Genomic DNA, 17437 nt, shown 5'->3' with positions numbered 1-17437 from the left:
CTCTTTCTCTCTCTGGAGACATGGTCTCTCTACATAGCCTTGGCTGTCCTGGAGTGCTGGGATTAAAGGCATGTGCCATCATGATACCTGGTATTAGTGAATATATTTGATTACTTTTTACTTTTATTACTGGTTGAAGTTACAACTTGTGCACAGTATTATATCAAATCCCTCAGAACTCTGTCAGAGTTTGGAGTTTGTTTATTTTTTTAAAGAAATTCCCATCACTGTCTTCAGTCACACCAGAAGAGGGCATCGGATCCCATTACAGATGGTTGTGAGCCACCATGTAGTTGCTGGGAACTGAACTCAGGACCTCTAGAAGAGCAATCAGTGCTCTTAACCGCCGAGCCGTCTCTTTAGCAAGTTTGGAGTTCTAGGATTTGGGAATATTTGACAGTTTCCCTGGGCCGGATATCTACAATGGTACTCTGAAGAGTCTCTATTGGGGAGCATTTGAGAAATTTGGATTAAGGTCAGGCAACCTACATCATTACAGTGAAATTTGGTTGTTTTTAAACGTTTTAACTCTGGACCTAGAACATTTAATATTCTATTTGGGGCTCACATTGTGTTTCTGATGGACACATGAGTCTTTAGGTTGGAGCCCTTGTTAATATTTTTTTACTTTCTTTTACTTTATTCATGGTTACGTGAATGTGTGTCAGCAGACATGCCCTGGGTATGCATGCATGTGGAGATTGGAAGACAATCTGCAAGAATCATTCCCTTTCTATCCTCCAGGGAACGAACTCATCTCTTCAGACTTGCCTGTCTGTACTCAGAGAATCGTCTCACCAGCCCGGGAGACACAATGTTTTCTGTTTGTTTTTTTATTAAGATTTATTTTATTGTCTCACTACCAGGGCGGGGTCTGGTGCAGAGGCCGAGGAGGACACAAACAGTACCCTAAACCTCAAAAACCTCGGTGCTGCAAGAATGTGACTCTCTTAGGTGGCACATTTGGCACAGGGTGAAGGAGGGGTCAATTTAGGCCACACCCCTCCCATTGCCCGGTTCCGGTGGCGTCACTCCCCTACCCCCACCTTAATTGTAGCTCCGCCCATGCTCCCAGCAGGATTTCTGCCCTACACAATCCCTCCTTCTCTGTCCTCGCTACCTGCACTGCACATTGAAGCCACGCCCCTGACCTAGCCCCTCCCCTCTCAGCACTCAGGCCCCGCCTCTACAGCCCAGAAGCCCCGCCCCTCCCGCACTGGTTTCTCCCACAAATGTCAAGTCTCCTTCCGACCTCTCCCCGCTTTGGTGAATGGAGTCCCAGCCGATTCTACCTTTCTCCTTGTTGAGCCAGCGGATGAAGCGGCCATAGCTGTGGGGCTTGAGCAGCAGTTCTTTGAGGAACTGCCACAGGTGGATGGGCTGCCCGGAGCACGACGAATCCACCTCACCATCCGTCCAGCCTTCCTCGCTGGTGGAGGCTGGAAGCCAGGGCGGGCAGGGTGAGTGGCAGCTGCGACCACGCTCTTCTCAGGGCTTCCTCCCTCAGCCCCACCAGGCCTTCCTGCGCCGGCCCTACTCACCGCAGTAGTGAAGGGCCCCAGGCGAGGTCCTCTCCTTCATCCAGGCCGCTGTGGAACAAGGAGGGGGGGGTTGGTGACCCAGCAGGGGCCGCCACCCACAGCTGGGGAGGTAGAAATGTAAGGGGCTTCCCGTTCCTCACTGTGAAATAAGGCTAGGACATCCCTTGAAGCTGTGGACTGACAGTCACATCAGGGCTCCAACTGCCCACTACTTCTGCCCACCCCTAAGCCATCAGCCAAGGACAGAGAGCCCTTCTGCTCACATTATAACCACTGGCACCTGACAGCGACCACTCACAGAGTCACCTGAGTACGTCCTGTCTCCTGTTCATCCCAGCCCTCTAAGGGAAGGGGCCTCGATCCAAGGAACAAGCACGGAATCATCCAAAATTCCAGAAAGGAAAAAACAAACAAAACAAAACAAAAACCCGAAACCAGCAGCAGCAGCAGCAGCAGCAACAAAAGACAGGCAACAGTGCTGGGTATGTGTAAAGCAAAGTGGTGCCAGGACTCATGTGCGGAAGTCAGGACAATTTGCGAGAGTCCCGTCTCTCCTATCATGCCGGTCCCAGGGATTGAACTCCTGTTGTCAGACTTGGAGGCGAGCGCCTTTATCCACTGACCCACCCTGACAGCCTTCATTATAAACAATAAAGCTAACCTGAAAAAGGGTTTTCCCTTTAAAAAGAAAATAAGAGATAGCCATTCATGGTGACACATGCCTGCCGTGTCGTGCCAGCACTCAGGGAGGCAGAGGCAGAGAGACTGATGCAAATCCGAGGCTAGCCCGGTTTACATAATGGCCTGGAACAGGGAGGGACTCAGCCTGTGCTGTCTCGTGTCTCACCTGACTTCCAGATGTCCAGGTGGGCATGCAGTACATCCCCACCCAAGGGTGCGCGCTGGCGGAACTGCTCCTCAGACATGGCGCACAGCTCTTTGCCGCCCAGCTCCTGAAAAGCCTTGCCTGCTGGAGGCAGCCGGTACTGGTGTTCTGTCCATAGAAGCCACTTCTGCACGTTACCAGGGCTCCAGTCCCCAGGATCTGGGCAAGAGACATCATCCTAGCTCAGGACTGCTGGTGGGCACTGCCCCAAAGGTCCATGGGATGGAACACCCATGAAGTTTTGTTGCCCAGGACCACATACCTAGAGCCTTGAGAAGCCCCATGAAGGCAGACACTCCACTAAAAAGGAAGTGAGAGGGAAAGACCCTAAACCAAGCTTGTTGCCTTGGTAACCCATCATATCTCAGTGTCTCTGTGGTCCCCTACAGGGCCTTTCTGGAGACCCCAGCTCTAAGAAGAACAGTTACATTCAGCCAGAAACATACACGCTTTGCCAGACACCTCTTGTCTTCCACAGTCTTCTCAAAGAGAAATCCCACCCAGGACTCCTCCGTCCTGGAATTTTAGAGTCGAAAAGACTAGAGTGTGCAGGGGGAGGGGTCCAGTGCTTGCCCAGTACTTAGAAAATAGCTAGATTCGTAGCAGCTGCCCCAAGTGGCTATGGGAAGGAAGTCACGGGCGATGTGTGCCCCTGGGAAAAAGCTCTCAGGGGAGCCTAGCAGGGCACACAGCTGGAACTAGACTGGGTCACAGTGGCAGTGTGGCCTTCAGGTGAATGCTGGTTCCAGCCAGTGTCCCAGCTTAGTGACCTGCAAGCTACCCTGTTCCCACTCCATAAAGCCGTTTTCTTTCCCTGAGGTCAATTCGATTTGTTTCTGTCCCCATTGTTTGGAGGGCATGCTCACGCTGGAGCTGGAGGAAGCGCCTCTTCCTCACGGGGGAAGAGGTCCCGTGGGAGAGCCTCCTGGAGTGTGGGAAAGTGGAGGAGAGGAGATGTGGACAGGAACAGCCTTGAATGGGGACACCACCTGGGAGCATCTAGCAGACTGGTGGGGGTGTGTGTGCAGGAGATGAGTGTGAGGGGCAAGAGAAGCCCCTCCTCCTCATGGGGGAGCTATAGAATGGAGGCCAGGACTCCCTGGTCCACAGTAGTTTCCCCTGAACCACTGACTCCATGATACACCCCAGACTAGGCACGCATGCGCACAGACACACACACACACACACACACACACACACACGAGTCTGTTCCTTGGTGTTCCCTCCTCATCTGTTGACGAGGGCCACATTCAGCTGCTTTTTGATGCCCCCATCGTCCCAGTTCCACACACAGAGGGGCCTCTACGTCCCGTTCATCACTTACTCTCCCAGTCCCTGCACAGGGAGGGCACCAAGCAGGTGAAGTCAGTCAGCGGTTGTTTGAGTATCTATCATGTCCAGTGTCATCTAGGCACTGGGGACATACAAGTCCTCTAGTGAGGTACAGACAGCAGGCTAGGAAGAAACTGAGCCCCTGACCTTCCGTTGACAGTCATATCATAAAAACAAGAAAAGGGGGGGAGGGGAGAGGGGAGCTGTGGGGGATGATCTCAGCAGAGGTCTCACGGAGATGCTGCCAGTTAAGGCCCTGAGAAGGCCAGAGAAAGGCTAAGTAGGTATCTATCTATGGGAAAGCATTCTAGGTTGCAGGACAAGCAGGTGTATAGGAAAAGCAGGGAGATCAAATGGTTAGAACAAAGTAAAGGAAAGGGGAACTGAGTCTCAGAGAAGGTGGGGGAACCAGACCGGAGCAGAACACTGAATGTTCCTTATCCACTAAATGAGGGTCCCGGGCAGGCATGGTTAAGCATACGCTCTGGCTTTAGCTGTTGTGTTGATCACTTGGTCTGCCCAAGGTGATCAGAGTCCATCCAGGAGATCTCCACCCTGCCTGTGTCCCCGGGCGGAGGTGGCAGGGATAATCTCACCTGCAGTGATGTTCAGTAGCTTGCATGCCGTCTCGATATCTTTCAGGACCTCGCCCACCACCATAGACTGCACCTGCTCTAGGGAGTGCTCATCCAGTGTGCTCCCAGAGGCCTGGCTGTCGATGACCGGACACTGCTCAGGCTCCTCCGGGTGGTCCTCCCTGGCACTGGCCTCGGGGACTTTGGCGACCCAGCTGCCATCCTCGGGGTACATGTTGAAGTAGGAGAGGTAGAAGGCAGACAGGCCCTGCTCCGGGGTGGCGGGTGGACTAGGACTCCATTCCTGCTTCTCGGGGCCCATTGCTCCTGACGCTGCCTTCTCCACTCCTGTCCGAAGTGCCACATCTGGGGACAGCAGCAGGCAACTGGGGGACACATTGCTCAGGCCTGGGCTGGCGCTGCCCATGCTGTGGCGGAGGCTTGTGGCTGCTTCTGCAGAAATCAGAGAAGAAGGAAAATAGGCCTGATGGCTGTCCGTGCTCTGTGGGGGACCACTAAGCTGGTTATAGAACGGGGGCTCAGGAGGCAGCAGGCTGGAGAGAGGCCAGGGGGCTTCTGGGTCACTGGGCAGTGAGTATGGGCCTGACTAGAAAAGACAATGAGGTAAAACGTGTGGGCAAGAAGGGGCATGGGCAGGTGGCGCACATTTTCTTTGAAGGTCTTAGGTAGCACTGGCTGACCTGAACTACATGGTCCTCCTTGCCTCCTGCAATTCCCAGGTGCTGGACTCATTTCTGGTTACCCTGTAGGACCCACCTTGTAGCTGGCTTTTGCCACATGGGTAGGTACGGCAAAGGAAAAGGCCTAGTCTGGAAAAACCAGACTTGGGTTTCTTCAAGGACTACAGCTAACCTGTTGGAAGATGCCCTATCATTCAGGAAACAGCTTCCTGTTCTCTGGGACTAGCAAACCTTGATAGAGTTGAGGTGGATTTCGGCTGTCCCCACCCCCTCCTTGCTCAGTGTGCGCACACGCACACGCACACACATACACACACACACACACACACACACCGCTTGCTCAGTGCCCACCTCCCTTTTCTCAGTGCCCAACTTTTCCCACCACCACCCCAGCACTGCCCAGCAGGCCCTGCAGGAGAGAGAAAGCCAACAAGGGAGGTGTTGTCTCTGGGTCCAGCTTTTCCTTTCAAAGAACTCTTGAAGCAACAAGGAAGAATAGGTTTGGGTGGGTGGGGTGGACAGGGGTCGGGGTTGGGTCTGGATTAATTTCAAGTCCTTCTGTGCAAGTGTGTGTGTGTGTGTGTGTGTGAGACGGGCCCTTGGTATTTACCAAGGCAGTGTCCATAGCCTGCTCTGTGAGTCCCCACCCTGCCCTGTGCCCACACCCTATGACCCAGGTGGTGGCCCCACCCGAGGAGAGCCTCCCCCAGTCCCCATCCCTTCTCCTTTACTCCACAATGGCCTCCTGCCCCATCCACATCCCCAGCGGCCCCATGCCTGCCACGTTAGGACAGTCTCTGCCAGCTCCCTGGGCCCTGTGCCCAGCCGCTAGCTTTTCCAAGAGGCAGGAGGACTTGATTCCTTGTAGCCTTATGTTTGCCTGGCCTCAGCCACAGGTGGGAGGGCAGATGGGTGCTGGGGTCCAGGCAATGTTGCAAGAGGGGCCAGCTTTGCCAGTGCTGGCCCAGGTACTGTATAATACCACATCCATACTGCGTCTGCTGAGTGGGCTTCACAGCCCTGGCATCCATGCCCTCCCTAGGGAAGGCAGCCTGAACTTTCTTATCCATATTTTACCGATGGGGTAGTCAAGATGCAACGAAGTCCTCCTTAGCAGAGACTCCTGTTCCCCTTCCCAGCTCCACTCACTCTGTTTCCCAATGCCCAGGGCTCCCCTGACTGAATAACTATGCAGCAGACAGAAAGGCAGGTCCCTGATGCCTGGGCTTATGGCTGGGGGCCCTGGCTGCACCTTTGGTATCTCATGGCAGCATCTGGACTGGGGAGGGAGAAGAGGGTGTCACAGAGAATGCAGACTCTGTCATGCCAGGATGCCCACACATACACCGTGCTGGATGGTCATGTCAAGCTGACACAAGCTGAAGTCATCTTAGAGGAGGGAATCTCATCTGAGAAAAGGCAAGCCTGTAACCTGTAGAGGCTTTTTTGTTTTGGTCTTTCAAGACAGGGTTTCTCTGTGTAACAGTCCTGCCTGTCTTAGAACTCTCTTTGTAGACCAGGATGGCTTCAAACTCACAGAGATCTGTCTCCGTCTGCCTCCTGAGTGCTGGGACTAAAGGCGTGTGCCGCCACCACACTTGGCTGGGTATTTTCTGAATTGGTGATTGATGGGGGAAGGCCAATCTGATTGGGGGTGGTGGTATCTCTGGGCTAGTAGTCTTGGGTTCTATAAGAAAGCAGGCTGAGCAAACTATGAAGAATAAACCAGTAAGCAGCACCCTTCCACGGCCTCTGCCTCAGCTCCTGCCTTTGGGTTCCTGCCCTGTGCGAGTTCGTGTTCTGACTTCCTTTGATGAACAGCGGTATGGAACTGTAAGCCAAATAAACCCTCTCCTCCCCAGGTTGCTTTGGTCATGGTGTTTCATCATAGCAGTAATAACCCTAGCTATGACAGCTACCCACGGCCTGGGCTACAAGGACTCAAGGGTCTCATCTCATGGATGCAGACGCCCAGGCTCAGGAGACTGTAACCTGGCTGTGTGTGGACTCCACTCCTTGGGCTGCAGTCTTGTTAAGGAACCTTCCTCCTTCCAGGTGTCTTGTCCACCTCATGACTGGGTCCCTTCATCTTCCGAGGTTCATCTTCTGCTCCTGGCTGCTCACCCCTCCCCACTACCAAGTTCATCTCCTCCCAACAACCTTTTACCCGACCCCTCTGCTCAAGAACCTGGCATGCGTGGCTCCCACTGCCTGCCTTGCTCTGTGGGCTGGGATGTGGCTCAGTTGGTAGTGTTTGTTCAGCATGCACATACACAGAGCCCTGGGTTCCATCCCCGGTCCTACACAGGAGCTGTGTGATTAGTCGCAGGGTTTGGACCAGAACCACCAGTCGGCATGGCCTCTTCGTATCCAGGTTCTGATAAAGCTGGCCTTTCTTGCCTTGTTCCTTGCAGAAGGGCATAATCATGGCTTTTCCCCAGGTCTTTTTTTCCCAAGATGTCTTTCTCTCTCATCCCAGGCTCCCTAAGCCCCACCCCCAAGGAGCCCTTCTGATGTCTCCCTTTCTGATGACCGACCGGTGACTGGCAGTTTAGTCTGTGACTTCATCCTCAAAAAGCTATCTGCCAGGAGGTCTATGGGGACCCAGGGGTCTATGGGTAAGCTTGGGGAGTGGCTGGGAGGGACCCAGAGATGAACTGAAGAACCAGGACCTAACTAGAGATCTCCTGACATCAGTCATTGCTCTGCAGACAGCCTAAGGTCTGTAAGAGTCTGGCATGTTGGACACAGGCCACCATCCCCGTCTCTCTCCACTACCCAAGGGCTGCAGTCTCCTGAGTGACGCCTGTGTTCTCCAAACTTCGAGCTGATCTCAGGGGTAAAGCCACGTGTCCGGATTAAGGCTCAGTGGGGTCTGTCTTGCTCTTGCCCCAGAAGCCCCGGTTACCTCTCCAGACAAAAGAAGGCTTGGTAACAGCTGGTGCAGGCAGAGGTGGGAGGCAGAGCCACAACAGAGGGTTAGTGGATAGGGCTCCATAGCTTGGAATCTATTTCTCAGTCCCTCCTGGCCCCCAGGAAGGTAAGTGAGCAGAGGGCACAGAGGGACCAATGGTGGAGACTGGGTGTAGCTGTTTCTTGGTACCCCATTTCCTTCGGGGCCACCTTTGCCTCCTGTGTCTTCTGTTTACACCCTGCACTTCATCCTCAGGGAGTGAAGTTGCCCGGGAGGCCCTCATGGAACATCTGGCAGCCATGTGTTGTGAGCCCTGTCCTCCATATCCTGTGGGGCTCCTTTTTCCAGACCCTCCTTGGGATAGTGGGGTAGCATGTAAGTGCCTTAGCCTCTGTCCCCCATCCTGAGACCTAGACTCCAGGACCCAGCTTCAGACCCAGCAGAAGGTAGCACTGGAGGACATCAAGTGTGGGAGGGTGACAGAGTCAGCTACTGTAAGCCCCCCACCCCCGCCAGCCTCCCGGGGATTCACAACAAAGAGATCTGACCTTGGCTGTTGGCTAGTCCCAAGGTCTCCCAACCTCTGCACCCCTTAAATAGGCTAGAGACAGAGTATGAGGCAAGACTAGACCTGGTGAAGAGCCCCGCAAGAATGGGTCGGTCCTTTCCACCTGCACCCCAATACCCACCACCTTGGTCAGCACCTTGGAGAGAGCCAGGCCAGTGTAGTTAATAGGGAGCCCCAAGGTTATCACTTTCTTGTATCTCTCTGCTTTTTTGGCCCTGCCTTCCTGGGATCCAGCAGTCTCACCCTTCACATCAGTCCTTCAGGAGAACTGGACTCAGGCCTCCTCAGTGCAGTGCCCAGAGTCCCGGACTCACTCCACAAACAACCATCCACTACCCCAGTGTAGTCTGCGATTGGCTTGGGCTACACGGGACCTTGTCTTTAAAAAAAAATGGGAGAAAAGTGGGGTGAGTGGAGAGACACAGCTGAGTGTCTCCAATTGTCCCTGAAATTTGTGTCCACAGGTTCTGAAAGGCTCCCCCCTCTGACAGCAGTTACTGCCAGCAATCCCCCAGCCCCCGTGAGCCTGGGGGTTTAAGAGAGTCCATGAGCCATGTAATCAAGTTTAATTTTGCCTGGCTGTCCAGAAACTGCAGTTTACATATTCACTTGCCCTCCCCCTTGTGTGAGCCCACCCCCGCCCTGGGAAGCCCCTTTATTCAGGGGACTCTTGGGGTCCGTGTAACCACACTCCCTGTTTAGCAGGCACCGCCCACATCTGAACTCACAGATGCAGGATACAGCAGCTTCTCACTGTCCAGGGAGCCTAGGACGGGAGGAATGAGGAGGCGGGGACTCAAGACCCATTCCCAGACAGGAAGTGCCTGTAGGGATGTGCGCTCACATGGGGCCTGAGGGCGGGTCTCTTGCTGCCTGTGAGAATAGACTCAATCCTGACCTCTGTCACAGCCTCAGCCTGAACCCCAGCTAGGAAGTCCCTTTGCCACATCTTAGCCCTGGGTGGAGGAGCTCGGGGTGCCTCCAATCTGGAAGAACCCAGGGGATGTGGGGGGAGTCTCATTGGCTTTTTTTTTCTGTGTTGGGGGAGGGCCTTGTCCCAGGGTCCCTTGAAGGATGCTGGTGAGGTCGCTGGCTGTCCAGGAGTGATCAGAAAGTACGGTGAGACAGGTGTAGCGGGTGGTTGGAGCCCAGAGCGTTAAATGTCAGCAAGGGCCCAGGGCGATGGAGCCAGCAGGGTTTGCTTTGAGAAGAGCTGCTCTACCTGCTCCGCTGCTGCCTGTGGGGGCTCCTGGGCGAGGGGAGGGCCCCAGGCCTGAGTTAAGCCCCGCCTCCTGGTCTGCGGCAAGGGGAAGGTCCCAGGCCAGAGCTAAGCCCCGCCTCCTGGTCTGCAGTTCTAGGTTTCTTCTGGGCTAGTTTGTGCGGTTTCTTAAACGGCTGTGGGTGGCCTGGCTTAACGGGGCTGGAGTACTGAAGGGAGACATCGGCTCCCGGAGTGGTGGCCTGAATGCACACCGGGAACCGGCGAACGGAGAGACTGGAGAAGAGGAAGGGAGGGGAGGGCAGGATGAAGGGAAAAAAGGCAGTGAGTGGTTCTGACCAAGTGAAAGAGATTTGAGGGAGGACACTAGGCTCCCTCCCCCTCCCCCACTCTACCCAGGTCTATCCTGGTTCCTGGCCTCAACCACACGTCCATACCTTCTGACTGGAGCCAGGGCCAGGGATTTCTGCTCATTGTATGCCCTCACAAGCCTAGGACACAATCCAACACGTGCAACCAGCATCCAACCAACTCCTATGCAGCTTTCAAAGTCCCATTCCGGTGTGTCATGTCCCTGTCATGATGCCTTCCTTGATTGAGTCTACCCTTCTCACTCAACAGACCAGGAACTACAAATACATCCCGTCTTTCTGTCTATGCCCAGCCCTGGCCTTCTGGGCGTCTGGAACCGACCCTTGCTGGGTTCAGCACTGTCCACAGTAAGCCAGTCAGCATAGATTCTCTGGTGCCTGTTTCCTGTCAGGCCTGTCTCCTAACAGCCACTGGGCATCCATGGGGTGTAGCCCCTCTGTCTCAGGTCAGGGTGGCAGGGAAGTCCCACCTGACTCACAAGGTCCTTAGGAGCCTGAGTGACAGCATGAACAGAGCGTTCATCTCTGGGCGTCCAACATACCTGGTCCACTCACAGCCTGGCTCCTAGACCCATCCCTGTCCTTCCTCAGCCTTCCAGTCCACCTGTACACTGGGATGGGGTGCTCCTCCAGAGGCAGCAGAGGCTCAGCTTACCAGAACCATCCACATGGACGGCACCTGCTTGCTTTCTACCTCAGGTGGAGGGGGCGTGAGCTCCCGGGCCTGTTTACCTTGTTACTCAGGGGAGCAGCTGGTATGGGGCACTGCAGCTTTATTGGGGGTTGTCTGGAAGCTGTTTGCTTGGGGAGGTGGGGACCGGAAATGAGCTGAGTCTGTCTTAGCCAGGGGGAAGGGGTCAGCTATGGAGGCCTGTGGAATCTGACAAGTCTTAGAATTGAGTGTCTTGGTGCTGAGTGTCTTCACTCAGCAGGCAAAGGCAGTTGTCACCAAGTCTGGAGACCTGAGCTCAGTACCCAGGACACACATGAGAGAAGGCAAGAAACACCTCCAAGCTGGGTATGTTCAGGAGGCAGAGGTAGGTGGGTCTCCAAAGGATCCCAGGCAACAAGTTGTCCTCTAACCCCCACATGAACACTCCTACCCCTGTGCACACACGCTCTCAAAATAAGGCAATTTTTAAGAGTCAAACAAGGAGAAATGAGTCCCCTCCAGGTGAGGTTTAATGTGAATTAAAGACCAGCCTGGGCTACAGGACTGACTGCTGGGGCTCAGAGACCTCAGAGACAGGGACCCTGTCTCAAAGCCCAGCCAGTATGGTGGTACACACCTTTAATCCCAGCAACCCAAGTCAGAGGCAGGCAGATCTGTGAGCTGGAGGCCAGCCTGGTCTACATAATGAGCTAGAGGCTAGCCTGGTCTATATAGTGAGTAAGACCATCCTCTGAACAAACATCCCCCAAAATAAAACAAAAACAGACAAAAGAAGAGAACTGAGTGCCTCAGGACTCCCCCCCACACACACAAACACACACACATCCACACACACAAACACATCCAAATATATACATACATGCACACATACATACACACACACACACACACAAACACATATACACACATACATACATATACACACATACACGAACACACTCACATACACACATACATACACACACAAACAAACACACACACGTTGTTTTCTTTGTGTGTCCAGACAGAAGACACAGCCCCCCTGTATTCTCAGTGCCTAGGTTTACTCTATGGTGTCTCCCGCTTCCCGGGACTGCCAGTCTGTGCCACCCTGCTCTGCCACTTTCCTGGTCTCTAGCAACCTGTCTCTCTTGCTTTTGTCCATGCCTTGAGCCCCTAGGTCTAGGGAGACCCTGTCTGTCCTCGGTGGCCAGGTCAGACAGACACTTGCTCTTTCCCTCTGGCCGAGCAGCCAAGGTGACAGTGGCTCGTCCGCTGCCCAAGTTTCACCGTCAGGGCAGAGGTGGCCAGGCCCTGGGAGAACTATACATTTATATGGCCGTTTTCGTTTTTCCCTTCACCCTGAGTAGGAGGGACTCTGTGTAAGACCCACAGTCATGGGGCCCCTAGAAAGAAGGGGTGTCCCCTAGGCTCTGGATCTGATCCAACAAGGCAGATGGCAGCATATGGAAAGGACAGGACTCAAATGTACAGGGTCCCTGGTATCTGGAACATGAGCTCCCAGCTTGCAAAACACGTCTCTACTTTGTGTCAGTCACCAGCCTCCCACGGGGGACAGGGAACCCCACGGAAGGGCGCACTGCTTCCTACCATACTCACCCGTTAGCCGCCTGCTGTCTGAGGAGTCGTCCTCTGCAGAGCTAACCTCAGGGACCAGGAGGAGGCAGTGGGCAGCTCTGGCCACTGCTGGGTCTCAGCCAGACATCAGCGGGGTCAGCAGGGCTGGGGTCAGAGGTGGCTCTTGGATGAGCCACCACAGCCTCTCCACCCTTGAGTGTGAGTCTCAGGCCTGCAGGTCTATAGGCAGGCCCCTGTCAGAGGCTCAGGGCCACCTGCTGGCACCATGACAAGGCGCAAGCTGGGGGCTCTCACCTGGGCGGCAGCGGGCTGAGGTGCTAGGTGTGGGAGGCAGAGATGGCAGCCGGAGTGCAGGAATGTGCTGGAAGGAAGTCAGAGGTAAGATGCAGAGTTAGCCCGCCAGCTTTTCCATTATAAGTAATCCTTCCTTATTTACCTGAACAAATACGCTGCTCCCTGCCTACCTCGGACCGCAGGCAGGCTCCTGGTTAACCCTTGACGGCCTTGCCTCCTGAAGGAAGGAGGACTCGGGCCCTCCCTCCTCTAAATGACTGTCATCGCCAGCATGCTCACAAGACAAGGCACAACGGGTGCACCGGTGGGACCAGGATCTGGACTCAGAGGGATCATCCCAGGATGGGACCAAATTCACAGGGACAGTGACAGTTCAGGGCCACTCACTCCTGTGGAGATCATCAAGACAGGCCAAGGGAGTCGGTGAGGGCTTCCTGGAGGTGGTGCAGGGAAATCACTGAGGGCTTCCTGGAGGTGATACAGTCCATCTGCCCAGGTCCTGGGAGGGCTCAAGAGTCCATCTGCAGACAGGAGCTATGCCTTCTCTACCCCACATCTTCCTGCAGGCCCATGACCCTGCAGTGATGTGAAGCACACAGAGCAGGGTCAGCCATGACCCAGCAGCAGGGGTGAGTCCATGGTCCCTGAAGGGGAACAGCTGGTAGGAAACACAGAATGAGGTGGGGGGTTCACAGCTCAGGCCCCCACCACCCAGGCTCCTTCACCTACTCAGGAAGCAACACAGAGAACACTCTGGCTCCTTCTCGTGCTCCAGAGCTGAGTGCATCCTGACAGAATCACCTCAGAATGCAGCTTTTGTCCTGTCAGCTGAATTACGGAGGTCTCACCATGTAGCCTAGGATGGCCCAGAAGGCACAGAGCCCCACCTGCCTCTGCCTTCCTAAGTGCTGGGATTACAGACAGGCGCGCGTGTGTGTGTGTGTGTGTGTGTGTGTGTGTGTGTGTGTGTGTGTAGAGAGAGAGAGAGAGGGCATTGGATTGCCCTGGAACTTGAATTATAGGCAGTTATAAGCTGTCTTGTGGGTGCTGGAAACAGAACCTTGTCCTCTGCAAGAACAGCCGGGGGGCTCTTAACTGCTGAGTCAGCTCTCCAGCCCCAATAGTGTTCACTGCAGCTTTCAAATGTCAAAAGTAATCATGTGACCTCCCACAGCCTGGGTCTGGGGAAAGTGCCCTGACCTTTGGGGCTAGCCTCTTACCTTGACCTACACTAATATCTTCCTACAGCAGGCTGGGCTGACTATGCGGCCCAGGACACAGCCGTTATGTTTACTGGCCCCTTTGGTGAAGAGTTTTCAGACTCAGCCTGTGAGAAGGCAGAGATGGGGTGAGGCGGTAATTCAGAGTTTAGAAATGGTGGCAACTAACCACTCAATCCCCAGAGGCTTGGTCTTCCAAGGTCAGGAAGCTAAAGGCCTGAACATTTCCTGTGACTCTTCCACCTTCCTGTCCCCTGCTTGAGGTACCCTCTTGCCCTCACTGTCTCAGGCAATGGTGCTTCCAGCAAAGGGCTCTGATACATCAGTACTAAGCCGCTGCCCAAATGTGCCTGTGTGGATGGGTGCTGGGGAAAGCTAGAGGTCAGTGTCCACTTCTCTCCTTTTCAGAATAAACAGTTCTGGGTTGCTTTTGATGTCTATTTTGAGAGGCTAGGAAGGAAAGTTGGGGTGTACTGCATGTTCCAAAGTGTTCTCGTGTAGAGCTTCTGTGTACACAACCCCCCATCCCTGGCTGGTGATTTTTTAGCTGGGTACATGGCTACCTGGAGTTCAGCCTCCCTTGCAGCTAGGTATGATCATGATGCCATGGGTGCCGGAGGACACTTCCTCTGTCTTGAATCCCCCAGTGTGATGTCCAGGTATCTACTTTGGGTTTAACCCAAAAATACATCCTGAGGTTAGGGATGTGGCTCATTTGGGCTTCCTTAGCATGAGTGGGTACTCAGGAGGAGGAGGAGCTCAAGGTCAACCTTGGCTACATAGCCAGGTGGAGGCCAGCCTGAGCTACATAAAACCCCGTCTCGAAAGGTCTGGTTCATCTTGAGTCACCAGGAAACAAAAATCAATGATCACTCCCCGCCTCCCCACAGCAGAACCCTCAGTGCTTCTGTGAGGGAGATCCCCTGGGACTATGTCCCCTCCAGGAAGACAGTGCTATGCCCACTTCTTAGGAACACTTAAAATGTCAAGTCCAAAGTCACGGCTATGAGGCAGATTCAAACTCAAATCCTCAGTTTTCTGACTGGTCCACGGTGCCCCTCACACACCGGGATCTATTCTCAGGTCCCTTTCTCAGGTCTTTGAGTGCATCAGGCCTCCTGCCCTGCTCACTGAGGTGGGCTGCTCACTGAGGTGGGCTGCTCTCTGCCCCTCTTTGGCTGCTGCAGTAGATGAGCCAGGATGCCAGAGCCTACCCTCTCTGTCAAGACCTCAAGGCTGCTGAATGTCATACTTGACCCTTCTACCCCTGCATATGTGGAACCAAGGATGTCTTGATCCTTCTACCCTGAGACCCAGCATGTCCGCCCCGTGGGACTGACTGTCTTGGAACTATTCTTCAGCCTCCTGAAGCAGCATTTGCTTTCTCCATCTGGGCTCTGTGAGCCTTCATGATGTTGAAGAACAATGACAAGGAGCCGGAGAGATGGCTCAGTGGTTAAGAGCACTGTCTGCTCTTCCAGAGGTCCTGAGTTCAATTCCCAGCACTCACACGGTGGCTCACAACCATCCGTAGTGGGATCTGATGCCCTCTTCTGTTGTGTCTGAAGACAGTGACAGTGTACTCACATATGTAAAGATAAATAAATCTTAAAGAAATCAAGAAAAACAGAGACAAATGAATCTTTGTTTTAGTGAGGTAGGGTGGTGGTGCAGCAGAGTCTCACTATGCCTGAAACTCTGTGTTGACCACGCTGCCCTAGAACTAACAGAGATCTGCCTGCCTCTGCCTCCTGAGTGCTGGGATTAAAGGCGTGCACTACAATGCCTGGCTTATTATTACCCATGTATGTGTGTTTGTGTGTGGTGTTGGGAGGAGACTCACACATGCCATGGACCAAGTGTGTGAGTCAGTGGGAATTTGTCCTCTCCTTCTACCGTGTGGAGCCTGGGATAGAACAGGTGTTCAGGCCTAGAGGCGGTGTCCTTACCCCCGGGTCACTGCACGGCCTCTTCATTCTATTTTGTTGTTTTTGGTTTTGTTTATCTGTTTTCTTTTGTTTTGTTTGAGACAGGGTTTCTCTGTGTAGCCCTGGCTGCCCTGGCACTCACTCTGTAGAAAAGGCTGGCCTTGAACTCACAGAGGTCCACCTGCCTCTGCTTCCTGAGTGCCAGGACTAAAGCTGTGCCCAGCCATGCCAGCTCTCTCCTCTGCTTTATTGCCTGACAGACTCCTCACTCCCTGAGACCTTCTCAGAGCCCCCTTCCCAGGCTGCCGTCTATTCTTTAACTCTCTCAGCCTTTCTTTTCTCTTCTGCTCTTGTGTTTTTTTCTTCACTTAGACAGAGCTTTGTATTGTAGCCCAGGCTGCCCTAGATCTTGGCAACCCTCTTACCTCTGTCTTCCCAGTATATACACCCCATGCCGACTCCCCTAGGGCAGCTGGAACATCGTCAAACCCAGGATGACAAGGTCTGGGGCGGCTGGCTGGCACGGCCTCCTCACCTTGACACTCTGACCACCAGGCAGCCAGGCCTGGAGAGCTTGAGCTGAGGTCCAGAGCTGGTGTCGGCAACGCTGCTCAAATGGTGGAAATGGGGGTGGGGCCTAGGTGGTCTGTGAGGGAAGGTTGTGTACACATCTTGGGAAGGTCTGTCTGTCTGTCTGTCTGTCTGAGGACAGCTGTCTTCCTGGCTTGGTTTCCATCTTATCTCTTAGAGCTCCATCGTCTCTGTGTTTGGTTTTCTGAGGAACTTCAGGTTGTGATAAGAGCGGAGAAGCCTGGGCTTATTCCAGCTCCGGAGGGATGAGGTTGCCACATCCCCCAGTACCAGGCTCCGGTTTCAGAAAAGCAGAACAACGGAGGTGTGGGGGGCTCCTTCCTTTGAGATGTGAGGAGTCTGAGGTTCTTACCCGGTTGGGACCCTGAGGGAAGGCAGGACGATCAGGAAGCCCAGTTTATGAGAGTCCAGGCATTATCCAGTGGATGTAGGAAAGACAAATCTCCTGAGCCCAGAGAGGCTGGGGAGTAGGACTAAGAACACAGCGTAAGCCTGAGATCTGAACCTAGATCCCAACTTGTGTTCCCATGAATGCTGATTCAGCACATCAGGTAACTGATGCCAGTAAGCCTGTCACTCGGGTCACTGCCCATGCTATCTGGGGTCACTGCCCGTGTGGCTCATTCACAGGTACCAGACAGAGGTGACTGGCTGACCCATGGTTAAGGGTGAGACGTGGCAGGAGCCAGGCCTTAGGTAGGAAACGTGGGGACCAGGAATGGCCCGGAAGGCAGCTGTTTTAATACCTGGGCATGTCCCCTAGTGTCCTAGATATGCTGGTCCCTTACTTAGTCCAGATTTCCACGTGTTCCTCTGTGCCTGGCCTAGCAACAAAGTCTGTCTGTGTTGGCCTCAGAGGGTCACAAAACAGTTCCCAGCAACTGATCCAAGGGTAGCCACTTCGGGATCTCCTGGTTCTGTGAACAGTTATAAGACACCATAATGCCTGTCCTCGTCCAGTCCAGGATCCAGGTCCTCAGGCCCAGTATCTCTCCTCTATGTGGACATCCTCTTCTGCCTTCAAGCGCACCTTGAGACACCCCAGG

General features: G+C 54.1%; 1 protein-coding gene across 2 annotated transcripts in view; it reads right to left on the bottom strand.

Annotated features, from left to right (window-relative positions):
* Spdef (SAM pointed domain containing ETS transcription factor) overlaps positions 1-4761 on the bottom strand; it is a 4998-nt gene extending 237 nt beyond the window's left edge. Inside the window, exons 1-4 of one of the 2 annotated variants that reach the window (XM_028777010.1) lie at positions 4356-4761; positions 2389-2586; positions 1542-1589; positions 1251-1439 (exon numbers count right to left, since the gene is read on the bottom strand). In XM_028777010.1, the coding sequence (XP_028632843.1) occupies positions 1251-1439; positions 1542-1589; positions 2389-2586; positions 4356-4761 (841 nt within the window). The remainder of the gene's footprint in view (positions 1-1250; positions 1440-1541; positions 1590-2388; positions 2587-4355) is intronic. The other variant, XM_028777011.1, reaches the window with a different exon arrangement.
* Between the last annotated feature and the right edge of the window lie 12676 nt (positions 4762-17437).

The sequence above is a fragment of the Grammomys surdaster genome, unplaced genomic scaffold (assembly GCF_004785775.1).
Source record: "Grammomys surdaster isolate TR1022 unplaced genomic scaffold, NIH_TR_1.0 277, whole genome shotgun sequence".
NCBI classification, from domain to species: Eukaryota; Metazoa; Chordata; class Mammalia; order Rodentia; family Muridae; genus Grammomys; species Grammomys surdaster.
This window is presented reverse-complemented; position numbering and strand designations above follow the sequence as displayed.